Source organism: Kickxella alabastrina (assembly GCF_025024165.1).
Source record: "Kickxella alabastrina strain RSA 675 chromosome Unknown BX661scaffold_15, whole genome shotgun sequence".
Classification (NCBI taxonomy): Eukaryota; Fungi; Kickxellomycota; class Kickxellomycetes; order Kickxellales; family Kickxellaceae; genus Kickxella; species Kickxella alabastrina.
The window spans coordinates 190610-213417 of record NW_026251486.1 but is presented as its reverse complement, the minus strand read 5'-3'; the positions used below and the strand labels follow the sequence as shown (position 1 = coordinate 213417).

The window sequence follows — 22808 nt, the reverse complement described above, 5'->3', positions numbered from 1 at the left end:
AAATCAAGGACACCCACAGAGCCTTGATCTGATCAAATTTGTTGTTATAATGGTTAATTATCCCCTTTTCCATCAAAAAAGTATGAGAAAAAACTGACTCGCAACACAACCGTGTAAAACTTTTTTTATATTTTTGCAACACAAATAAAAACACGTGCCAGCGATGGCGACTGAGCTCATCCCCCAAAGTCACTCACTGCGCTAAAAAGGCACAGCCCTTTTGCCAATTTTGCTTCTTTTGTTTGTCCGCTCCTTTCCTCTTTCTCTTTTCTCTTAATATTAATTTTATCATAAATTCATTTCACTATATTTTATTTCTCCATTATGAAGCTAATTAAGCAGGACATCGAAAAGGACAACTCGGGGTATGTGCGCCTCTCGCCCGAGGAGCCCGAGGACATGTGGCATGTCTACAACCTCATCCAAAAGGGCGACCAGCTACAAGCATCAACTATACGTGGAATTAAAAGCGAAACCACCACGGGGTCCGTATCCACAGATCGCATACGGCTCAAATTGACTATTTCCATTGAAGACGTGTTTTTCGACGTCCAAGCGGGCGCCCTGCGCATCAATGGACGCAATATAGCCGAGAATAAGCACGTTGGAATTGGCCAATACCACACGCTGGATCTTGAGATGAACCAGCCGTTCACATTAAGCAAGTCCGAGTGGGACATGATTTCCTTACAGCGCGTCAAAGATGCTTGCGACATTACGCGCCAGGCAGACGTCGCGGCAGTTACTATGCAGGAGGGCTTGGCAGTCATCTGCCTGTTGACACAGTATATGACCGTGGTCAGACAACGGATTGAGGTTCCGATTCCACGTAAGCGCAGAGGATCGACGGAAAACTATGAGAAGGGCGTCCAGAGATTCTACGACCAGATATACCGGGCCATCAAGCAACACATCGACTTCAGCGTTGTCAAGGTTGTTATTCTGGGCAGTCCTGGATTTGTGCGCGAGCAGTTCTACGATTACATGCTGGCCCAGGCGGTGAAGACAGAGGATAAGGTGATTATGGAGAACAAGTCAAAGTTTTTGCTAGTGCACACATCCTCGGGCCACAAGGGCGCGCTAGAGGAGGTTATGCGCGACCCACAGATCAAGGCGCGACTGGCTGACACCAAGGCTACGCAGGAAGTCAAGGCAATGGACGAGTTCTACCAGATGCTCAATAACAAACCGGATCGCGCATTCTATGGCTACGAGGATGTGCGCAAGGCAGCAGAAAATGGCGCCATCAGGACATTGATGGTCACAGACGAGCTCTTCCGTGCCGCCGACGTCCAGACGAGGAGGAAATACATCCGGCTCGTTGAAGACGCAAAGGCAACAAGCGCGGACGTACTGGTCTTCTCCAGCCTCCACGTTTCTGGAGAGCAGTTGCAGCAGCTGACGGGCGTAGCCGCTATTCTCAATTTTCCACTGATTCTTGACTCTGACACTGAGTACAGCAGTGCCGAAGAGAGCGACCAAAAGGAATCCTTTGACGAGGAGTTGTGCATGTGAATTTTTTTATTTATTTATCCAATATGGCGTGTAATCGACGCAATATTTCAGATCAGTCTGTTGCGTCAGAGGCGAAAGACAAGCCCATATCCTCAATCTCGCCTGGTTCGCCGTCCTCGACGGGCCGGACCTGGCGCGTCGAAGGACCGTCCTCCTCCTTCATTTCACCCTCGCTCTCACTAGAGTTGCCACCACTGGTGTTTGCTTTGGCTGTATCTTTGATTTTTGATTGTGAAGATGCATGTTTGCTGCTGCTGTGCTTCTTGGGGCTGCGGAACCTGCCATTATCGCCATCTGAGCTCAAAAGTCCCTCACTGCTAGAGTCACTGTTCGACCCACTGCTGGAACTACTTGATCTGCTCGAGCTCCTTGACCGACGCCTAGTCCTGCGCGCCCTGCCTCTGTGATAACTGCGGATTCTATCACTTTCCAACCCGCTCTCGTCAGATCTGTTGGGTGACCTACTCCTCCTGCGACTCATCCGCTCCTTCTCTAAATATCTCTTCCGCTCCTTCTCCAAAAGACGCTTTTGGCGCCTGAGGTCCTGCAGCTCACGGTCAAACGCCGACCCCTCTACATAGCCATCCTCCACCCTCAGCGCCCTAGCCAGAACCTCGTTCTCCTTACCCTTGGCCTCTGCCAGTCTCTGTGTCTCAAATGATTTGATTTTCTTGCCACCCAAAAGATCCAGATTATCCAGGTTCTTGAGCAGCTGTTGCCGCAGCTCGTCTACGCGCTTGTCGGTTTCATCCTCGTCTAGGCCCTGAGCCTCAAGTTCATCCTGGAGCTTCAGGCACTTTATTTCCACTTGGCGCTTGCGCTCGTGCTCAAGAATACCCTTGTCTATGGGCTTGGTTTTGATGGGCCGGTCGCTTTCGTACTGGTGCATTCTTTGTGAGCTGCCGCCTGCCTGCCCTGGCCTCAGCGATGACGCGTTTCTAATTACGTGGCCGCTGGTGCCACTGCCGCGGGGAGTGTTCAGGCCGATTCCGTTGTACATCCTGTATCCGTATAATCGAGGGGTTTTTATGGCAAAGAAAAATAAATATTAAAATGCGCTGCGGCTGTATCTGGTAGGAATAAAAAATGCGCACGTCAGCGCGAAAACGAATATTCATGGGCCATTGCTGCGACAAAAGCGTGCGCTGTATGGTTTTACACGTGATTATAGCAAACACTGCAAAGTCTATTTTTGTCATTTTTCATTTTTTAGCAAAAAAAAATTGACTCAAGACCCGTTCTACTTATTTATATATTTTTGTTTGCCTATTTCTATTACTTCAATCCTAAAGCGAAATTTCTGCTCTTTTTCCTTCTCATTCTACTCCGAATCCCTTGCACTCTTCTACACACAACCTTCATTGGCTGCTGCTGCTGCTGGTTTCCTTTGCTTCTGCTTCTGCAAAAGACGGGCTGAGCAGCGCGGGAAAGGAAAGAAAATAAATATATGAAATGGTTAAACGGATAGCCAAGAGGTAAGTCAACCACAAACTTCTAAATAATGAGAAGGTACTCAGTTAAAGCGCTTTACAGCCACACTTGTTCTGTTCGTTACACTAACTATGGCGGCGGTTTATTTGTGTGCGCGTATATTTTTTCACAATTGTAGCGAACAGCCGCCTGTACATAGAAAAGCGACCAAAACGACAGCAATTACCAAAACAAAAACCAAAGCAATAACAAATGGCAATAAAAAGCAGACGGCTAGCTTGGATTCGGAGCCAAAACACAAGGGTGGGTCGCAGCTGGCCAGCGAGCCGACAGGCACAGCAGCAGAAACAGCGGTGTCAGCGGTAGCCAAAGAGGTCCAGCGGATAATAATAGGCAACTACAGCATTGCCGCCTGGTATGCGTCGCCATACCCCACCGAGTATAAGCAGGGGCCAGATCTCTACATATGCGAGCATTGCCTCAAATACATGCGATACCGGCGATCGCTCCTCACACACAAATGTGGGGACCCGTTCCCACGCGGACGGTTGGTGTATGAGGACACGGCCGCAGCACTGTACGAGGTGGACGGCAAGGAGCACATACTGTTTTGTCAGAACTTGTGTCTGTTGTCCAAGCTGTTCTTGGACCAAAAGACCATTTACTACGACATTGCCAGCTTTTTGTTTTACATTTTATTAGTCAAGCCGACGGCTGGCAAAAAGGGTCAGCAGCAGCAATTCAGCTTTGCTGGATATTTTTCTAAAGAAAAGGCCTCAGTCGATCAAAACAACCTCGCGTGTATCCTGGTGTTGCCTCCGTTCCGCGGCCAGGGCTATGGCCAGCTGCTGATAGAGCTGAGCTATGAGCTCACAAAGATGGAAGGCACGACCGGTGGGCCGGAGCAGCCATTGTCATCGCAGGGGTTTCACAGCTACCGGTCGTATTGGCGGCGCACCCTGATGCAAGCTCTTCTTGGCGAGCTGCCCTCGGTCGAAGAGTATTTGCGGCAAATTGCGCGTCCCCTGCAGCATCACTCGCATGGCTGGGAGAGCAACCAACGGATATTCTCGCTGGATCGGCTGGCACGGTTAACGGGGATTAGAATCGAGGATGTGCTATTTACACTGGATGACTTGGGATTGCTGCAGTTTTGGCGAGGTCGGCACATTGTTTGCATTGCCGACGAGACTATTCGCAAGATAGTCGCTGAGCGCCGCATACAGCTGGATCTGAGAATGGATCTGGACGGACTTCTGGTCGGCGCCGACACGAGTTCAGAGTCTGAACGGGAAATGAGTGTCGACGGCAGCGATGTTTCGGATAGCAATTCGGCAAACAATGCTGATGACAGCGACTAGGCGAACTAATGAATGAATGAACAAATTGGTACATTTTGTCGGACACTTTTAAAAATTAATATTTCTTTAACATTTGCATCTTTGCGTGTATGCGCAAGCATGCATGGGCGCTAAATATGACGTATGTTCGATTTTACTTCTTTTTTTTGTAAAGACAGCCGAGCCTTATATATGTGCAACTGTGGCAAAACATGTGTTAATAGCACAGTTGCCCCCTTTCCTATTTGAATAATAGGAAAAAGAAGGTTTTCTAAAATAAATAATTTTCTATTTACTGCCTGACTTTCTTTCTAGTATCGCAAAAAGAGCCTCAGTCATCCTCAAGTCTACTTGCAACAAAAAATTATATAATCATCTTCAAGAGACGTGACTGAACAAATTGTATTTTTTTCTAAATGTCAGCGTTTATTTTTATATTGTTATTAATTAGCATATTAAATACTTGTAGTCTAGTTTTTTTAAATAAGGATATACATTTATATATATATATCAACATGGGTTTATCAGCGTGACCAATTTTTGTTTTACATTTATCAGCGTAGCGACGTGCTGGCTTGTTGGCTCAAGGATGTATGCCAAGTACAAGACAAAACTCGGCAAAGGAGGTGAACGCAACAACCAGGGCAATGAGCTGGGCGCTGTGGTACGCAGCCGCAGTAGTTTGGATATCGACCTGCCGGTTTATTCGCCGCAGACTAAGCCCCCGGTCTACACTCAGGAAATCCAGCAGCCGTTGCCACCTAAATACCGCTTGTCCATGATACTGCCAATAGCCAATAAGTACAAATTTAATGACGGGTCTTTCAAGTATGAGCGCCCGTATAGACACACAATAGCGCTCCCGCTGCCTGTGGCCCATGTTCAGGGTCACTGACATTTTCTTTTAAAAATAATGTATGTGCCAACATTGGCATACAAGTTGTGTATATTTCAAACAAATAAATAAAAATATTCTTGCGTAGTTTCTCACCAACAATATTGAAATTATAATTAGCAGGGTGGATATGTTTTGTCAATTGCACTTTACTATTTTATTTGCTGTTTTTGTGCAAGTGCTAATTTTATTGTTGATTTATATAATTGGCGAGATGTTGGCTTGTGGGCGTGTGCAATGGAGCATAATGGTTGGATTATAAAAGAAAAATACAAAGAGCTGCAATGAAGTCATTTTATTTTATTTTTGCTTTTTACATTTTTAATAAAAAGAGCCGCAAAGCCTCTAGCAAAAAAAACAAAAAAAAAACAAGAAAGGATGCTAAATTACTGATTTAGTTGGGTTTTTTTAGCTGTTCCAACCTAATATTGTCTTGTCTTTTCAAATAATTACACTTTTCTATTTTCACTTTTCTATTTTTATTTACATTATATACGATGGCTCTATCGGTGGGAGGCATAGTCCTTACCTTCCTGGCAGTATTAGTTAGCGTGTGTGTCGCAGGGTACCTGGTAATTTTTTTCTACAAGAACCACAAGGAGAAGAAAAAGGCTCTCGAGACGCAGGAGTTAAGGAATTTGGCAATGAGGCATGAGAGCATAGAAATTGACCTGCCGGTTTACTCGCACGAAACCCGTGAGCCGGTGGCTGAAGGCTCAGAAATACTTCCTCCGCCGCCTGCGTATCGCTCAGATGTCGCTCTGAACATGTCGCGTATGGACTCAAAGGCGTTGGAGATTTGTGACACGCGGCCGGTATATTGATTGTGCAATGCTCATAACTTGCTAATATGTATAATAAATAACAAAGGCTGCAGTGAACCGCGCCGAGTCGCAAAAATAAATATATTAACATATAATACTTTCATGTATGTACATGTACATATTAAGTTCTGCTTTATTCATTTTTAATTTTATATAGAAACATTAATATAAAACAATTCAAAGACATGTGGGCAGCAAAACATTCAATCGGTCAGTCAGCCAGTCAGTCAGCCAAGTCAAAAAGGAGGAATGATGGCAGCAGGCTAAAAAAACGAGCACGGGTTAATAAAGGACAACTGCTTTGTGCATTTTTCTCTTTAGCCCTTCAATTTCTCTACATTATTTAAAGTTTCAATAAAACAATTTTATTTCGACATCTTTCTGCCTAAAAAGTAAAAGAAATAAAACAGTATATTCCCTGCCCTTATTTTTTATAATTTTTTATTTAATGAACCACTACAGTTTAAACAACACATGGTGCTAAACACGATCGAAGGGTTGCTATTATTCACAGGATTAGTACTGCTAGGCTGCCTAACTTGGCTCATAGTAGGCGTCTATTTCATGGCCAAACGCCGCAAAGAAACACAACTCGAGCAACTGTTGGAGTTGAACACTGACAGTCAAAGGTGCGACAGTATTGTCAGCGAACTGCCGCTTTATACGCCACGGGCAAAGTCGCCTGTGCGGTTTCCAAAAGTATATACGCCGCCGCCTTCATATCGCTCGTCCGTAGCGTTACCTGCGGCAAGTCCGTATTGGCTGCTGGACGGTCCCAGTGTAGGGTCGAGTCAGCATCGACACACAATATCGTTACCATCGCGCATAATTCCGAGAAACTAAGGGCATATGCATGCATTTGGGACTTTAGTTTAGTATATTAAATCAACGTGTAATATTAACAGTATTTAAAAATATAAATTAGGTCCTGCGAGACAGGACAGAATACAAGCTAGTATGCGTGGGGTGGGAAAATGACTCGTCAGATGACTTGAGCTGCGGAGACCCCACCGGCGACGCATACGGGGTAGGCAACGGCGTAACCTCGGCCGAAGCGGGAAATACAATAGGGCGGCGCAGGAAATTATGCAGCGCAGTGGGGTGCACCAGCGGACGACTCTCATCAACCGTGTGGATAACCACGCTCGCGCGCCTATCCCTAGGCGCATGCCCTACAGGGTCCTCATTAGCAGCCATCTCGTCGCTATGTACAGATACACTCGAGCTATCCGTGGGCGTAATACCTTCGGTTGATTCGGACAAAATCGAGGAAGAGGCGCGCGAGAGAGACTCGGAGATGGCCACGTCGTAGGTGGGTGGTCCGGGGTCGAGCGAGGACACGGCAATGCGCTGGTCCATTGCCGCATTAGCGTACGTGGGGAGCTCGGCGCATGGACCGTGCGCTGTGTCCAGGATCGTCGGCACTATGGAGATCGGCACGCTGACCCAGAGTGTGCGCGGACGGCCTTCGTTGTCGCGGAAATGGATGGAGAACTTAATCTTATGCGTGACTTCAATGTACGACGACAGATGGTCGCATTGCAGCCGCTTGGGGTCGGCGGGAATGGCCAGCTGCAGGTGCTCCTCGATGGCGTGCGTCAGGTCGACGCCGCTGCCAGTACGGGAAAATCCTGGGGATGGCGCCATTGACCGCCCGGCGACAACCACAGACTGCCGTCTGCCCAGTACGCTCTCCTCCAGCCTTTCATCACCTTTGGCCACAACCTCCACCGACGCTGCCACCCTTGACACAGTCTTCTCGGCCTCGCCCAAGGGTGTATGGCATCTGACATACTCCTTCAGCACAGCGCCGATCTTGATCAAGTGAATATGCTTGACCAGCGGCTGGAACGTAAAGTGCGCCTTCAGTTGATCTCCCGGCGTAAACGTGTCGGCGTCTGAAATTACCCGGAACTCGAGGTCATTCCGCCACCGGTTCTCAACGTCGATAGCGCCGGTGCCGAAGCTCCGGTCAATGTTCAAGTCGCGCTTCACTGAGAGCTCCTGTTGTGTGGAGAGATTTGCCATGATGCCTGTGCGCCGGAGCGTGGCTTTGAGCTGGTAGGATACTTTGGCGTACGGCAGAGTGATTGTCTCAGGCATATTGCCTGGGAAGACGACAGAGAAGGGGAATTCGTGACGGCCAGCTTCCCATGTCTCTGCCTTTCTCCCATCGCTGGTTGTGAAGAACGTCCATTTATGCGTGATTGGTGTGCTTTCGCGGTGGAACACTGTTGATGCAATGCCGTTGCTCTCTAAAAAAGGAAAGTGGCACAGCGTAAATGTTGATGTGGGTGTGAGTGTGTGTTCGTTATTAATAAATGCACAACAGTAAACAGATTTAGCAACAATGAAATTTTAACGCGGCATACAGACACTTTTTTTGGCATCTTGCATATGCTCAGGCAAAAGCAAAAACAATCTAAAAGAGATAGGTTGCCCATGCAGCCGAAATCTCGTGGCCAGAAAGACAAAGACAAATAAAAGGTGCTTTTTTGCTGCCAAAACGCGGGTGTGTGTGGGTGTGTAGGTACTATTAAAAACAAAGTAATTAATGTACCTACGGAACTGTGCAGATATAAACACGCATTTGCAAAAGGCGAAATGGACAAGCAAGCATACTCGTCGTACTGATTTTTTTGGAACAACCAAAGACAATCAAGGAGCTCTTTTGGTTTTTTTTTTCTTGAAGCATTGTGATTGTTCAAGGGTATTGGTAAAAGGTGATTTCGAAAAATATGAAGAGGCGCTCTGCATTAACAAAACCCACCCTTTCAAACAATTTGTTTTGCTGCGCAGTGCATCACCAAAAGGAAAAGAGGGCAGCAAAGGCAATGTTGTTTAAATCCGACAACGCCATATTAGGCGATAGAAAAAGGGGGTGGGAAAACAAAGTGATCACCGTTGCCCCTTTTGTTGCTGACGAAGAAAAAAACTTGAACCCAATATTGGGGCAAAGAAAATGAGAAGTTTTGCGAAAGAGACGACGAATAACACGTAATTGGATACGTCCACAAAAAAGATGAATCAAGGTTACAACAAAAAACGTGTGCTCAATACACACCATTGTCTACACGGTTTTTAAAGTTTGTACTTACGATATTCCCATTCAAGACGCTCATGGCCCTCAAGAACCACCTTGAGTCCCTTAACGCGAATCGGCTCTATCAGGTTCACGACCAGTCGTCCTGAGAAAAGCGTGCCTGGGGCGTCATCGATCATACCCCGCAGTACGATATCAGGCTGATCCAGTTCGAATTCTAGCCGGTTGCTGTTTCCTCTGGTCATTGTTGTAACAGACGGTATCGTAGTACAAATAATTGATTTAATATGACTAAGGTTATTGACTATAAAGTAACCAAATAAGAATATAAAAGTATAGGAGAGAATGGAAAAACGATTAAAGTTGCAAATGGCTTAAAAAATTTATTGGGTTGCTCGGATTCCAGACTCTATATATAAGTATTTCTGTTTGTGCTGGCCAGCCAGTCAGTCCTGTATAAGAAAAGGGCACTCTGCAATTAAATGAGGGGCGAAAGACAAAAAAAGGGATGATGGACGGCCTGTGCTTGCTGCCCCGCTAATGCAAATTTTTTATTTTTGGGGGGCGGTGGAGAAAGACAAAAAATGTTTCAAAGTGAAAATACCAAAAAAGTGGTGTCAAGAGTGTTGAATATGCAATTGGTTGGGATAAGCAAATAATAAAATTAAGTAAAACTAAGAAAAACGAGGGTAAATGGCAGAGGACGTCAGTATATGTACTGGAAGATAAAAACAAGATGTATAAAAAAATCCATAAAAATAAGGCACAAGGCGTAAAAAGAAAGTGGCGTTGTCATCAAAAAGTTTTTTGTGTGGTCATACTTTAATGCCACATTTATTGATTCTCCATTGAAAACACGGATGCCGCTTTTATTTCACCTAATACTAATAAAAAAGCAATAAAATTAAGATAAATTGGACATAAACAGAGCGACACAAAGTACAAGCACATGACAAGATTACAAAAATTGTGGAAAAGTGAGAAATTCTAAGAAAAATGACTTTTATTTTAGATTATATATTAAGGCCAAAAGATGGAGAGAGGTAAATGTGCGCGGCGAATTTATTTATTGCTTATCTCGAGAGTCTAGCTAGAATGTTAAAGTGGAAAATAACCGGAGGGGTGTGTGGTAGTGCAACCTAGAATCAATTTCATGCTTGGTGAATATGTGGGTGGAAAAATGACATAATTAAAGATCATTAGCGCAAAAGCGGCAAGATTAAAATATAATGACACATTGCTTTTGCAAATAAATGGCATTTATGCATTTTTTTTACTTTTAATTTTGATGTATAAATGTAGGTTTCTCAGCCACATGGTTGCTGTTTCAAGGAAGCAATAAAAAAGGATCATTCGCAGAAGAATAATGGCCAGGTCAGCAATGCCAAATACAATAAGGCACACATACAGACGCCTCGTTTCTATTAGCCACTCGCCACTCGCCACCTTTTATATAAACTCCCCCACTTATGCCATGCGTGCTGCACACTTCTTTTCAATAAAGGGTTTGCATAGAGAATATGTGGCTAAGACACCAGAGAAGACAAGGAAAAAAGTTTGTAAAATATTTGGATTAAAAATTGAATAAGAATACATAGTTTGGTAAATATATAGCAAAAATGTTCTTGAGAAAGGAGCTATTAGGCATCCCTTTGGTTCTCCCACTGGGTGACCTGCCACATGGGCACGACCCGCGGCGACACATGGTATGTTCTTTTTCCAAACAGTCTAATATCGCCATAGTCTGACCGACACACCTCATCAATGCTCCTCGACCTCCTCGGCACTTTTCTCTGCCCACCCTCTGCAGTCTCGGGAAACTCTGGCGCGCTGAGTCCTTGCACCAAAGATGCGAAGAACTTTTTCTTATGCTCCCACCACCCCAACCGGCGCACACCTCCGTCGCAAACGGGTGTTAATATACCACCACGGTTCCACGGGTGCTCATTCCAGTGCGCCTGCAAGTGCTCAAAGTGCTCAAAGGAGGCCCGGCACAGCGCAATAGGGCAGGTGTAGGTGTTGCGTATGGTTGGTTTACCATCCATCGTGGCCACACGAAAGTAGTCATGGCGCAGTTTGCGCTTCCCAAACGAATCGTTGGTCATGCTGTTGCGCGCCTGGGGACTGGCCGTCTGCCTAAAGGTGTCTATAGACGGGCTGCACGGCGGCCCCAGCGAATCTGTCATGCATTCCATCCCCACGCTATTGCGGTTAACGGCCGTGCGCATGGAAAACCCAGACATTATGCTTTGGGGCGAAGCGGGCGGCATCGGTGAGCGCGGGGAGTCCATCATATGCTCGTCTTTTAGGCGTATTATTTCGCCAATATCCAGTCCTGCCCGAAGATCTATCGGCCGGATCCATGGCTGGTCTACCCGCGTGATGACCAGCGGCTTTGTTGTCGACATGAGGGATGCTGAAAAGGGGTCCGTGCAGCTAGAGATGTTTCGTGGCTTGCGCATATGCCACAGTTTCCGGATAAGCGTCCCCGAACCGTCTGTGTCCATGGGTGTTTTTAGGTCAGTGTAGCTGGCTTTGGAAGCGCTGCGGCTTGGTAACGAGTTATACATTTTGGTGTTTTTTGTATAGGTTATTTGTAGGTTGCTTATGTTTTTTGTGCTTTTTGTGTTGGAATATATGAATAATAAAAAATGGTACGTAAAATGCAATGGAAAAATGAGAGAGAAGAGTAAACCGGGTGAAAATGTTTTATTGTGTATTTTGTCTTGCTTTTTTTGAAGTTTTTTACTCCTTTTTTCCTTCGGCGTTTCCTTCGGCGCTTCTCTCGCATTTTTCCTGCTACTCTCCTGTTCATCCGCGGGATTTTCTTGTAGCGCATTTTTTTATTCAGTCGATGTTCTTGTTTTCTTTTTGTTCTTCTTCTTCTGCAGCAGACATATGCAAACACAGATGTCGGGGTTTTCTGTTGCATTGTCAATTTGTACTACCATTGGTGGGGGGTAGAAAAATATGCGAGGAAATGGGCATTATCTATGTTTTTGTTGTTGTTTTCCACTTAGGACTTGAATTAAGAAAGCCACAATGTTGCTACCCTTTCTAGCTATCCATTCGATGTGATCGTTGAAAGCGAATTGAAAAGTATATTCGGAACTGGTGGTTTTGGTCTCAGAAAGGAAAAATAGCGAACACTTGGCGACATTTTCCTCCCCAATTTTGCATTGCTGCAAAAAAGTAAACATTTCCAAAAAAAAGTTTGCTAAGCGCAGGTGGCAGATGCAAGGTCTCGTTCACGTGCCTGCACAAGAAAATGGGCCGCAACCAGTCGGCTTGCCAATATATTATTTTTTCCTTCCCATTCACTGATTCAGTGATTTACTAAGATCAATCGCAAGCGAAACTGAGGGAAAAAACCGAAAGAGTAAAAATTTTTTGTAATGTGAAATTGAAGAAAAAAATAAAGTGGAAAAAGAGAAGAATTCAAAAATGATGTATAGAAACGCCAAAAAATAGTAAACAAAAGAATTGGCGTCTCGCCAACGAGAATCAGTTTTCAAATCATTTTAGTTGTCCGGGCGGTAGACACCGATAACCAGGGCGTGATCGCGCTCATAGGGCTCAAGGGTCAGCTGCTCCTTGGGCTTGATCTTCTCCTCCTGCAGCTTCTTGACCTCGCTGGCGAAGACCTTGGAGGCCTCGACGGTGGAGTCAATGCAGTTAGCCTTGATGGAAATAACAATGTGGCCGCTGTTCTTGAGGAACTGGTGCGCGTTGAGCGCAATGATGCGGGCCTGATCGGGCTGGGCAACATCAGCAAAAATGACGTCAACCATGGGCACAAGCATGCGGTACTTCTGGGGGTAGCGAGCATCCTCAACAATGGGCACAACGTTGGTACGCTTCTTGGCCATGTTGATCAGATCGCGGCCCGACCGGTGTGAGAACTCGACGGCGTAGACGGCACCCTCGGGGCCAACAATATCAGCAACGTGGGAGACGGTAGTGCCGGAGGCGGCACCCAGGTAAAGCACCTTCTTGCCGGGCGCAATGTGGATGTGGTCAACACCGCCAAGGATACCGGCAGCAATCTTGGAGCGGAAGGGGTTCCACACGCGGTACTCAACCTTAGTGCCATCGGGACCATCAACGGATATCCGCTTCTCGCCATAGACGGCCTCGCCAGGAACCAGGTTCTTGGTGACCAGCAGATCCTCCTTGCCGCGGGCAACAAAGATACCGGCATGACGATGGGGCTCAACAATAACCTTGGCTCCGCCACGGGCACCGCCGCGAGCGCCACCACGGCCTCCACGAGCACCACCACGACCACCACGGTCGCCGCCAAAGCCACCACGGCCTCCACCACGGCCGCCAAAGCCGCCGCGGGCACCGCCGCGACCACCACGGTCGCCGCCAAAGCCACCACGGCCTCCACCACGGCCGCCAAAGCCACCACGGTCACCACCAAAGCCACCACGGCCTCCGCCGCGACCACCGCCGAAACCACCGCGGGCACCACCACGACCACCACGGTCACCGCCGCCAAAACCACCACGCTGAGGGAAACCCATTTTGATTTATATGGAAATTTGATGTACTTGTGTTTAAAAAACAGAAAGGGAAAGTTAACAGGAGGGAAGCTTGTAATATAGTAAGATCGTGCTTGACTACAGTTATAAACTACCAACAAGAGCAACTAAAAAAAATAGTGAAAGTACAAAAAAATAAATATTATTATGAGACACAATGAAAATAAGAGAGAAGAAGTGGAGTAAATACAAGTCCAAGAAAATTTTCCTTTTGTTACTTTTTGCCCACCAGTCTGAAAAAAAATTATTGAAAACTTTTTTTTCTTTTTTTACGCTCTGAAATGAATGCTATTTTTCACACAGATCAATTGAGTAAAGTTTTTGTGAGGCCTCAAAAATTTTTTCTTGCGTGATTGAATTTCTAAATCACCATGATCTGATGATTGAGACATTGTTTTTGGATCAATTTTGAATTTTGTTGGTTTTGGCTCAATCCACTCTCGCCTCTTTCTTTATTTTTGTGTGTATCGCAGAACGGAACGGTTGGGGAGGAAATAATAACATATGTGTTTGTGCGAGCAAATATACAATTTAAAAATGTTGAGCGCCTCCACAAACAAATAAACAAATATACGTCGTGCGCAAGTGATCTTGTGTTTTTTGCTGTACCATGTTCAAGTTGTACAAAATAACAAACATATTGATAAAAAATATTGTGCCGCTACACATTCTTGGTTTAAATAGCACATGTTGCGCCCGGCACAGCAAAAAATAAAGTATAAAATTTAACGTATTTTCATCTTTATATTCAAAAAACACGACAAAATATCCTACATTTTTAACACAAATTGTTTCCACAAAACACATTCCAGATAGTTTTGTAATTATACCCGCCAAAATCTACAGCCAAATTTTACAACCATGATGCTTGGCGGACTTTTGGGCGGAGGCCTCATACCTTCACAAAACCTCTATGACCCAATATCGTCGCAGCGGATAGTCCTGCAACGCAATGCCAACTACGTACTGCGCGTGCGCGCAGGACCTGATATGCAGCACCTCGAGACTATAGACGTCAACTACGAGCGAACACCGATGCTGATCGACACGCCGCACTTCAAGGGCTATATTACCGTGCGCGTCTTTGGATTCAACGGACTCATGTCCGATCCATGCCACCCACCGCCCGCGCAGGCCGAGTACTTTGCCAACGGGTTCAGCCGCAAGGCCCTCTATTCAATCCAGGTTGTTGGCCAGTTTATAGGCCACGGGTTGACCGCCGATAATATAATGTTTGGCAATTATTTCGATCAACGTCTCCCGCTTCCGCCCTTCACGGGTCTTTTTGAGTGGTTCATGAGGCGCATGGACCGGACTCTTGTCCTGGACATGAAATCTGACACACCCTCGGCTACCAGCCCGCTGCTATCCACCGTGCAAAAGCTATCCTACTGGAAGAGCGACTTGCATGGCTCAGAGAGAGAGCAGGTTCCCGAGATAAACAACAAGATCATCCGCCAAATCCAGCCCATCGACGGCGCCTTTGACTCGGACGGTCGCGTAGCCGAGTACTTCCCCATCAAGGATACGTTGAACAAGGACAGCAAGAAACGCCGCCGACATTTTGAGAAATCCTCCCGCCGGCAGCGCTGGAAGATCAAACCCGATGAGACATATGCGTTTGATTTTTATTCGCCCTTCATTGATGTCAACCACCAGTGCGTTCGTATGCCTAATTCAGTCGTCGAGCCAATGCCATTTTTCAACGGCGATATGCCCTTGCGCTATGAGTGCCGCACGAGGGATAATCGCCGGACATTCTTTATTGTGCAGTTTGAGCTGATCCCGGCTTCGAGGACCCGACCACTCAGCTCGCTCCACCATGGCGATCGGCCCAGGCGCCAGTACCGCGACAGTGGCTATGAGAGAGAGATTCTTGATCCCCCTCCTCCGTATACTGAAGAGGCGTAGATTAGATCAGGCGCTTGCATGTGGGTGGCCGCGGAATGAGTTTTTTGCGTGTCTATCACTCACGTGTAAAAAAATAACAGTAAAAATAATCGGGAATACATTTTTTTAAAAATTCATGTGAATATCAATTTATCAATTAAAATAGTGCTGCCGGATCATCTGCTCCGAGAATCGGCAGCAGCAGCTGAAAGCGAGAGAATCCATTGCACCTTGCCAGCAATTTAAACATGAGGGCCAGGCATTGTTTCCATTATTGTGAGAGAAAAATAGGGTGGGGAAACGATTGGCAATCCGCATCGGCTATCTGTATCGTTTAAATATTGCATTTGTCAAGAATTTTCACAAGGCAAGAAAAAATAAAGCGATTGTGGAAGCGGTAAGATACGCAAGCACATGCTGCTACTTGTGGATAGGATAAATAAATAGCATTCGAATAACGGCGTAATCATTCAAATTTGGTCACTGAATATTTTCTATATCAACCCAATCTCTCCTGTCCCCTTTCTACTTCTCTCACTATTAATTTTTTTGTTTGTTTTCGTAAACTTTGCCCTTTTATACTCTTCAACTCTCAATACTCCCCCTCCTGTCCCCCAGACACAGAAACATACAGAAACACGTAAACCAACAAACCAACAACTGTAATTTTCTTTTTTTTCTCTATTCATCCATCCACATTCTCACATCCTTAATATTATCACTCGCTCATGTCTCCTCCAGCCAAAGAAACAAAGTCCTACCGCGTCCCCAACTCTGAGGTTCCGGGAAGCACGTATATTCTGCGCAACCACCTCACCAAGGACTCGCCTGAGATGCCGCCCCACCGCGAGGTGCTCCCCGACAATGTGCTCGGCATGCTGCAGTACTCCGCCAAAACTCACCCCAACGCCGATTTTCTCGGTCGGCGCGTGTACAACAAGGATGCAAACAAGTTTGGCGACTTCCAGTGGATGACGTACGGCGAGGCCTACGACCGGTCGCTAAAAATTGGCAGCGGACTCGTGCATTTAATGCAAAAGCACGTGCGCCCCGACTCAGATATAAGCGCTCTGACCAGGCTACCCATGGGCTTATATGCAATCAACCGGGTGGAGTGGGTGCTGGCGGATTACGCAGCAGTGTCGCAGAACTGGTACTCGGTCGCGCTGTACGATACGCTGGGCGCGGATTCAATCGAGTATATTCTCAATCACGCAGAAATTGAAATACTTGTGTGCTCCCTTGACAAGGTGCCCAAGATCCTCAAGCTGCGCGAGAAGCTGCCGAAGCTCAAGGTTGTTGTGTCGCTGGACAGCTTTGCGCCCGAGACAAGGGAAGAGTCCCTCCCGAGCCCGTTCAACACAAGCAGCGTCAGTGTGCTGATGCAGTGGGCGGACGCCATGGACATTGCGCTCTACGATCTGGCGGCCGTCGAGGCACTGGGCGCCGAGTCACCCGTGCACCCTCGCACGCCTAAGCCTGATGACATATTCTGTCTCTGCTACACATCGGGAACAACGGGCACACCTAAGGCGGCGATGATCCTGCACAGAAACATGGACTACGTGCAGCGCGTCGCGCCTTTCCTTATTCCGCTCAAGGGGATTCCTGTCGCCCTGGCGTACCTGCCCCTGGCACACATCTACGAGCGGTTTGTCGAGGTGTACATTATGTCTGCGGGCGGGCGTATTGGCATGTACTCGGGCAACATCCTCAATGTCGTCGACGATCTCCAGACGCTGCGTCCCAATGTTTTCACCAGCGTGCCGCGCCTACTCAACCGCATCTACGACCGCCTAGTAGCCGGCACTATCCATGCGCCAGGACTGACGGGCGTCATTGCGCGCAAGGCAGTGGCCGACAAGATGGCCAATTTGGAGGCTGGAAAGGGCAACACCCATATGTTTTGGGACCGCATACTGTTCCGCAAGATTGGCGCGTTACTGGGAGGCAACCTCGAGTTTGTGCTCACAGGCAGCGCGCCCATCGACAAGAACGTGCTGCAGTTTCTGCGCATTTGCTTCTGCTGTCTGGTCACCGAGGGCTGGGGCGCCACCGAGACCTGCGGTATGGGCGTTGTCAATGTCAGCACGGAGAACCAGGCTGGCCGTGTCGGTGTTCCGCAGCCCGCGATGGAGCTGAAACTTACAGATGTGCCCGACATGAACTACCTGTCGACGGACAAGCCTTTCCCACGCGGCGAAATGATGGTGCGCGGACCTTGCGTTTTTGGCGGATATTACAAGGACGCAAAAAAGACCGCCGAGACCATCCTTGAGGGAGGATGGCTATCCACGGGCGACATTGGGCAGATCAATACCGACGGCACGGTTTCCATCATTGACCGCAAGAAAAACATTTTCAAGCTGTCCCAGGGTGAGTATGTTGCTCCCGAGGCTCTTGAGAATATCTACGGGAAGGACAGTCTTGTGCAGCAGATGTTTGTCCATGGCGATTCGCTGCAGAGTTGCCTTGTCGGTGTTATTGTACCGGATCTAGAGACATTCGAGCCCTGGGCCAAAAATATTGCCAATATCAGCGGCCCTGCGGCTACGCCAGAGGCGCTTTGCGCTCATGCCGAGGTCAACCGTGCACTGCGCGATAGGCTGGCCGATGCTGGGCGCAAGGCCAAGCTACAGGGATACGAGATCCTTAAGGCTATCAAGCTCGACCACAGACCGTTTGATATTGAAAGTAACGGCATACTGACGCCGACCATGAAGTTGCGCCGCAATATTGCCGCAGACTACTACCGTCCAGATATTGACGCCATGTATGCGAGCATCACAGGCACTGCAAAAAAGTAATAAGTCCGTGTAAATGATATTATGTATACACGTGATGTATGCCATACTCGAATCCGCTTGTTGTATTTGCAGCTCAATAGTACATAAATAAAATCAATTATTTTTAAAATTAATATTATCCGACGTTGATCCGCGTTCGTACTCGTTCAATTCATCGTTCATCGGTCTTTTACTTTTTTTGTTGATAATATTAATAATGGCGCGCTTTCCAGTTTCACTTGTCGAAACCAGCTCGCAGGGCATTGTGGTCTTTGTGTCAGAGAACAACTTTTCAGTTGCCGACAGCGCGGGCAAAATAATTGCCTCGACATCCGAGTCCCAAGCCAACAGCAACAATGTGACCAAGATTTCCGGTCCCAGCGACGTCAACAGCAACCCAAGCGATACGACGATTCGCGCAGCCAGTTTTAGCCGCGACGGCCGGCTCTTTGCAATCTGCACGGCAGACAAGGGTATCATGATCTACGACACCAAGACATGGGCGGTGCAGCGCCAGCTCAAGACGGAGAAGCGCACTAATGCGATTTGCTTTGATCCACAGGGCGCCTTCCTTGTGACAGCTGATAAATTTGGCGACTCCTATCGCATCCCCACGGTGTCCGAGGGTCCTACGGAGATGCTCCTGGGCCATGTCTCCATCCTGTGCTCCCTCGGCTTCTCGTACGGATCCCCTACGTATGTACTTTCGTGCGATCGCGACGAAAAGCTGCGCGTGAGCAAGTACCCGAATGCATACAATATCGAGGCATTCGGTCTGGGTCACCGCGAGTTTGTCACCAGTGTGGCGACCGCTGAGTTTGCGCCTACTGTGGCTGTAACCGGATCCGGCGACGGCACTGTCAGACTGTGGCGTATTTCCACAGGTGAGCTCCTGCAGACCATTGAGCTTGCAGAGTACCTGCATGTGTATTACGAAAATGGCAAGGCTTTGTGCGGTGAGAACACATTCCATGATCGGTCGGCTGCCACCGAGCGCTACGGTGTGTTGAGGGTCAGAGCGGTCGAGGCTTTGGGTGCCTTTGTGGTGGCTGTGGAGAGGATCCCGGCGCTGCTTGTGTTGCCCATGGCGGAGAACAGTGGATTTGGCAGACCGATGGTCGTGGATTTGGAGGCGGTCCCGACGGATGTGGCTGCGCTCGGTGACCGTGTGATTGTGTCGTTTGTTACTCGTACGGACCAGGGCGCCCTGGTGACGGCTATCAAGAGGGACGGCGAGGCGTTTGGCGTGGATGGGGAGCTGGCTCGGGCGCTGGCAGAGAACATTGTGACTCGTGAGGCTGAGAGCGTGCCTGAGGTGCAGTCGATCTTTGTGTGGGGCAACAAGATGTTCTTGGAGCGTCCCCAAGAAGAGAACGAGGACGAGGATGCCGAGTAAACAGTGCTGAATGTCACCAAGCACGCACAAGTTGAAATAATGGTAAATGGAAATTTTTAATAGAATATGAAAGAAATATAGAAAAAAGAAAGATGGAGTTTTGCACATGTTAAAGTTCTAAGAGATGAAGCGGCGCTTGAGCAGCGTGGCCTCGCCCATGTTGAGTGAGAACAAGTTTCTGCCGTCCGAAGTTGTGGTCGCAGCCGCGGCGGCCAACAGGGCAGCCTGCTTGGCCGCGCGCGTCGTGACGCCATTATTTGACCGGTGCTTCTTGATGGGCATATCGAGCACGCGCGAGATGAGGTTGAGATCAGCCTCAGCGGCGTGCAAGTCAACAGGGCTTCCCAGCGTGGTACCCTGCCAGCAGTGGCGCTGCTGTATAGGTGTGGCTACAGCCTGAATGTTGACCCAGCCTGTGGCCAGGTTCTGCGTGCGTGGCGTCGGAGGCTCGCGCGGCCTGGTTTGACGAGTCGGGAAATTGGCGTTTAGTGGGCCGGGGCTCTTGATGCCGTGCTGGCCAAAGGCCTCTTCCCACACAGGTGTGCTGGCATAACGTTGGAAGGCCGACTCGTCGTCGCCGAGTCGCCGCATAGCGTATGCCAGGTCGTATGCGTGCTTCATTGTGTTGCGTGGCGAGAACTGGCCCTGGTGCAGCTGCTGGTTGTTGAGCATAACCTGGTTCAACACAGGCTGTCTGCCGAGCCCATTGAGCTGCGTCATGCGGTTGCGCCTCTTGTTGACCGATGACCGCGCGGCAGCCGCGACAGCTGCGTTGTCGTACATCTCGTCCAGACCCTCGACCACCCACGGGTGTCGCATAAAGTCCTGAATGGTGAAGCGGCGCGCGGGATCCAGTTCCAGAAGGTTGCGGATCAGGTTCTTGATCTGTGGGTTGACTTCATCCCACCACGGCGATAGGAACTCGTACTGGCCCAGTGCCACCTTGCGCGTCAGCACCTTGACGTCCTCGTCGTAGAACGGTGGGAAGCCGCACACCATTGCGTACAGCATGCAGCCGATGCCCCACATGTCGACGGACTTTGTATACAGCTCATCGCGCACGACCTCGGGCGCCGCGTACCCTGTTGTGCCACACGGCGTGTGCGTGGCCTGGTTCCACACAACCTTGCTCAGCCCAAAGTCAATTAGCTTGACGCGCCCAATGCCGCCGCCACCGACGCCCGGCACGAAAAGGCCCTCCTCGGCCTTGTCGCCCGTGTCGCCCTGCCTCTTCATCTCTTTTGTGCCTGTCGACACCACCGGGATAGGCTCAAACACCACGTTTTCCAGCTTCAGATCGCGCTGCACAATGCCGTTAGCGTGCAGGTACTGCACTGCTTCGGCTACTTGAATGATAACGTGGCGCACCAGCCGCTCACTGAGGTACGTGAGCTGCAGCACGCGGTCAAACAGCTCGCCACCCTCGGCGTACTCCATCACCAAGTAAAAGTAGTCGTGCGACTCGCAGAACCCGTGCAGCTTGATGATGCGCGGATGCCGCAGGCTGTCCATGATTGCTACCTCCTTATGGATGTTGGCTGTCTGCACTGCCGTCAACCCGGTCTTGCAGATCGCCTTGATGGCCACGTCCTCGCCCGTGGCGTTCTGCCGCGCGCGGTATACCTTGCTGAACGCGCCTCTATCATGAGTAGAAAAATTAAATGGCGTGTGAGGCGGTATTAAAATTAGTAAATAGCCAATATGTACGACATTTCTCACATTTATGTCACAATTAAATACAAGCAACTGCCCAACATTCAGCATTTTATAACTTACTCTCCGATCCTGCCCATCACTGTGTATCCTTCGATTGTTGGGAACCCGTTTCCGTCCGCGTCGCCCTTCGCATTGACTCCGGCATTTGAGTTGCGGCGCTGGCGCCCGGCTGCAGTATTCTGCTGCTGGCTGTCCTCCTCGTCACTGCTTTCCAGCGAATACATGGAATTTTTCAGCTCGCCAATAGATCTCCGCCGGCGCCCGTTGACGCCCGAAAAGCTGTTTGTTGTGCCCATCGTGTTGCTCAGTATTTCATGGTCCTCGATGCTCACAAGGACTGTCGCTCCGTTATCCATACCGATGCCCGGCTTGTTTGCATCGTTGCCTCTGCTTTTGAATATACCCATTATGTTAATTATTGTTGGTTTGGTCGAAGTGATATATTATGTGTGTTCGTGTATGTGTATGTTCGTGTTCGTGTTTGTTTATGTGCGATAATGAAGAAGAAAATGCCAAGTGCTCGAAAATAAAAAATGTAGAGAGAAAAAAGAAGCAATTTTATCAAAAGAAGATGCGAAAAAATAAGGGAGCAAAAACTCTCACCTTGCATATATACATTTGTTTTTTTTGCTTCACAGCGGCATCACATTTGATAATCACTTTGTAATGGTGTTTCACCTGCTTATTCCCAGACGAAGAAACAGGATAAAAAAATTATTTTTTAAATTGAGCAGAGCAAAAAAAACGCCTAATGTTATTCTTGGAAAATTTTCTTCTCTTGCTGTTTTGGAAAATAAAATTTTTTACAAAGGAATTCAGGGTAAATCCTAAATTTTCTATAAAGGAATCAGTTCCCTATATTATTTCCCTTTACACATTTCAGAGTTTGTAAGCTCGTTTTGTTTTGCTTTTTGCCTTTTGTTTTTTGTTTTTTGTTTTTTGCTTTTAGGGACCTTTTTTCCTTTTCTCACTCAGTCTGAGCGTCTTATCAGGATACCCTTGCTCTTTTCAATGTGTGCGTTTGTATTGTGTGCAATTTAAAAATAGAATTGGATTGCGAATTGATCTCATCATTTAAATTGATATTTCTGATTGGACATTAAAGACTAAATGCCGCATGAGCAACAACAATCGTCATTAATAATTACAATTACCAGATTAATAGCACATATACAAGGGCGGCACTATCGCCGGCAGCCTGCACAGGGTGGGAAAAAGTGAAAAGCCGCACAATAACCCAGTTCTAGTGCTCCAAGCGGATCGTCGAAAACTACGGCATCGAGCACCTGGCTATCAAAACAATTGAGCCCAGAGCAAACCTTGCACATGTTCGATTGCAAGGGTGCAACTTTGGAGGTCAAGAGCGAGCTCAGCACTATGTAAAAAAACTGTTAATGCTGCTCTCGAGAACGAACTCTAGAGATA

General features: G+C 47.9%; 12 protein-coding genes across 12 annotated transcripts; 7 read left to right on the top strand and 5 right to left on the bottom strand.

The window, feature by feature from the left end:
* Positions 1-324: 324 nt before the first annotated feature.
* On the top strand, positions 325-1515 carry BX661DRAFT_144060 (protein pelota; the record flags this gene model as incomplete). Its single annotated transcript, XM_051533031.1, has 1 exon — positions 325-1515. The coding sequence occupies one exon, from the start codon at positions 325-327 to the stop codon at positions 1513-1515; it is 1191 nt and encodes a 396-aa protein (XP_051390754.1).
* Positions 1516-2200: 685 nt separating this feature from the next.
* On the bottom strand, positions 2201-2515 carry BX661DRAFT_128497 (cwf21 domain-containing protein; the record flags this gene model as incomplete). The annotated part of the gene is made up of 1 exon (XM_051532508.1): positions 2201-2515. A coding segment is annotated over one exon (315 nt), but the record flags the coding sequence as incomplete, so codon positions are not given.
* A 234-nt stretch (positions 2516-2749) lies between these two features.
* BX661DRAFT_184234 (acyl-CoA N-acyltransferase) lies at positions 2750-4704 on the top strand. Its single transcript, XM_051536434.1, has 2 exons — positions 2750-2990; positions 3125-4704. Exons 1-2 carry the CDS (start codon positions 2968-2970, stop codon positions 4305-4307), a joined length of 1206 nt encoding a protein of 401 aa, XP_051390752.1. The 5' UTR covers positions 2750-2967; the 3' UTR covers positions 4308-4704.
* Positions 4705-4875: 171 nt separating this feature from the next.
* Positions 4876-6005, top strand: BX661DRAFT_199119 (uncharacterized protein; the record flags this gene model as incomplete). Its single annotated transcript, XM_051538298.1, has 2 exons — positions 4876-5173; positions 5746-6005. 2 exons carry the CDS (start codon positions 4876-4878, stop codon positions 6003-6005), a joined length of 558 nt encoding a protein of 185 aa, XP_051390751.1.
* A 921-nt stretch (positions 6006-6926) lies between these two features.
* Positions 6927-9293, bottom strand: BX661DRAFT_171792 (uncharacterized protein; the record flags this gene model as incomplete). The annotated part of the gene is made up of 2 exons (XM_051533734.1): positions 6927-8260; positions 9104-9293. The coding sequence occupies 2 exons, from the start codon at positions 9291-9293 to the stop codon at positions 6927-6929; spliced, it is 1524 nt and encodes a 507-aa protein (XP_051390750.1).
* A 1355-nt stretch (positions 9294-10648) lies between these two features.
* Positions 10649-11736, bottom strand: BX661DRAFT_184229 (uncharacterized protein). Its single transcript, XM_051536433.1, has one exon. The coding sequence runs from the start codon at positions 11616-11618 to the stop codon at positions 10689-10691; it is 930 nt and encodes a 309-aa protein (XP_051390749.1). The 5' UTR covers positions 11619-11736; the 3' UTR covers positions 10649-10688.
* Positions 11720-12392, top strand: BX661DRAFT_184225 (uncharacterized protein). The gene has a single exon (XM_051536432.1). The coding sequence runs from the start codon at positions 11753-11755 to the stop codon at positions 12107-12109; it is 357 nt and encodes a 118-aa protein (XP_051390748.1). The 5' UTR covers positions 11720-11752; the 3' UTR covers positions 12110-12392.
* A 13-nt stretch (positions 12393-12405) lies between these two features.
* Positions 12406-13830, bottom strand: BX661DRAFT_184224 (Fibrillarin-domain-containing protein). The gene has a single exon (XM_051536431.1). It carries the CDS (start codon positions 13575-13577, stop codon positions 12570-12572), a length of 1008 nt encoding a protein of 335 aa, XP_051390747.1. The 5' UTR covers positions 13578-13830; the 3' UTR covers positions 12406-12569.
* Positions 13831-14337: 507 nt separating this feature from the next.
* Positions 14338-15651, top strand: BX661DRAFT_184223 (uncharacterized protein). The gene has a single exon (XM_051536430.1). The coding sequence runs from the start codon at positions 14457-14459 to the stop codon at positions 15504-15506; it is 1050 nt and encodes a 349-aa protein (XP_051390746.1). The 5' UTR covers positions 14338-14456; the 3' UTR covers positions 15507-15651.
* A 277-nt stretch (positions 15652-15928) lies between these two features.
* BX661DRAFT_184222 (uncharacterized protein) lies at positions 15929-18427 on the top strand. The gene has a single exon (XM_051536429.1). It carries the CDS (start codon positions 16214-16216, stop codon positions 18290-18292), a length of 2079 nt encoding a protein of 692 aa, XP_051390745.1. The 5' UTR covers positions 15929-16213; the 3' UTR covers positions 18293-18427.
* BX661DRAFT_184220 (WD40-repeat-containing domain protein) lies at positions 18427-19756 on the top strand. The gene has a single exon (XM_051536428.1). The coding sequence runs from the start codon at positions 18489-18491 to the stop codon at positions 19665-19667; it is 1179 nt and encodes a 392-aa protein (XP_051390744.1). The 5' UTR covers positions 18427-18488; the 3' UTR covers positions 19668-19756.
* On the bottom strand, positions 19757-21954 carry BX661DRAFT_154488 (kinase-like domain-containing protein). Its single transcript, XM_051533260.1, has 2 exons — positions 21444-21954; positions 19757-21306 (listed from the first exon to the last, which is right to left on the bottom strand). The coding sequence occupies exons 1-2, from the start codon at positions 21788-21790 to the stop codon at positions 19785-19787; spliced, it is 1869 nt and encodes a 622-aa protein (XP_051390743.1). The 5' UTR covers positions 21791-21954; the 3' UTR covers positions 19757-19784.
* Positions 21955-22808: the final 854 nt, after the last annotated feature.

What these genes read in the sequence shown, in the direction of transcription:
- BX661DRAFT_184225 (XM_051536432.1), top strand. Translation starts at nt 11,753, where the DNA reads ATGTTTTATTGTGTATTTTGTCTTGCTTTTTTTGAAGTTTTTTACTCC.
- BX661DRAFT_184229 (XM_051536433.1), bottom strand. Translation starts at nt 11,618, where the DNA reads ATGTATAACTCGTTACCAAGCCGCAGCGCTTCCAAAGCCAGCTACACT.
- BX661DRAFT_184234 (XM_051536434.1), top strand. Translation starts at nt 2,968, where the DNA reads ATGGTTAAACGGATAGCCAAGAG. An exon ending in GTTAAACGGATAGCCAAGAG is followed by an intron (nt 2,991 to 3,124) that starts GTAAGTCAACCA and finishes TCACAATTGTAG; the next exon opens with CGAACAGCCGCCTGTACATA.
- BX661DRAFT_184223 (XM_051536430.1), top strand. Translation starts at nt 14,457, where the DNA reads ATGATGCTTGGCGGACTTTTGGGCGGAGGCCTCATACCTTCACAAAAC.
- BX661DRAFT_154488 (XM_051533260.1), bottom strand. Translation starts at nt 21,790, where the DNA reads ATGGGTATATTCAAAAGCAGAGGCAACGATGCAAACAAGCCGGGCATC. An exon ending in GTGATGGGCAGGATCGGAGA is followed by an intron (nt 21,307 to 21,443) that starts GTAAGTTATAAA and finishes TACTCATGATAG; the next exon opens with AGGCGCGTTCAGCAAGGTAT.
- BX661DRAFT_184222 (XM_051536429.1), top strand. Translation starts at nt 16,214, where the DNA reads ATGTCTCCTCCAGCCAAAGAAACAAAGTCCTACCGCGTCCCCAACTCT.
- BX661DRAFT_184220 (XM_051536428.1), top strand. Translation starts at nt 18,489, where the DNA reads ATGGCGCGCTTTCCAGTTTCACTTGTCGAAACCAGCTCGCAGGGCATT.
- BX661DRAFT_184224 (XM_051536431.1), bottom strand. Translation starts at nt 13,577, where the DNA reads ATGGGTTTCCCTCAGCGTGGTGGTTTTGGCGGCGGTGACCGTGGTGGT.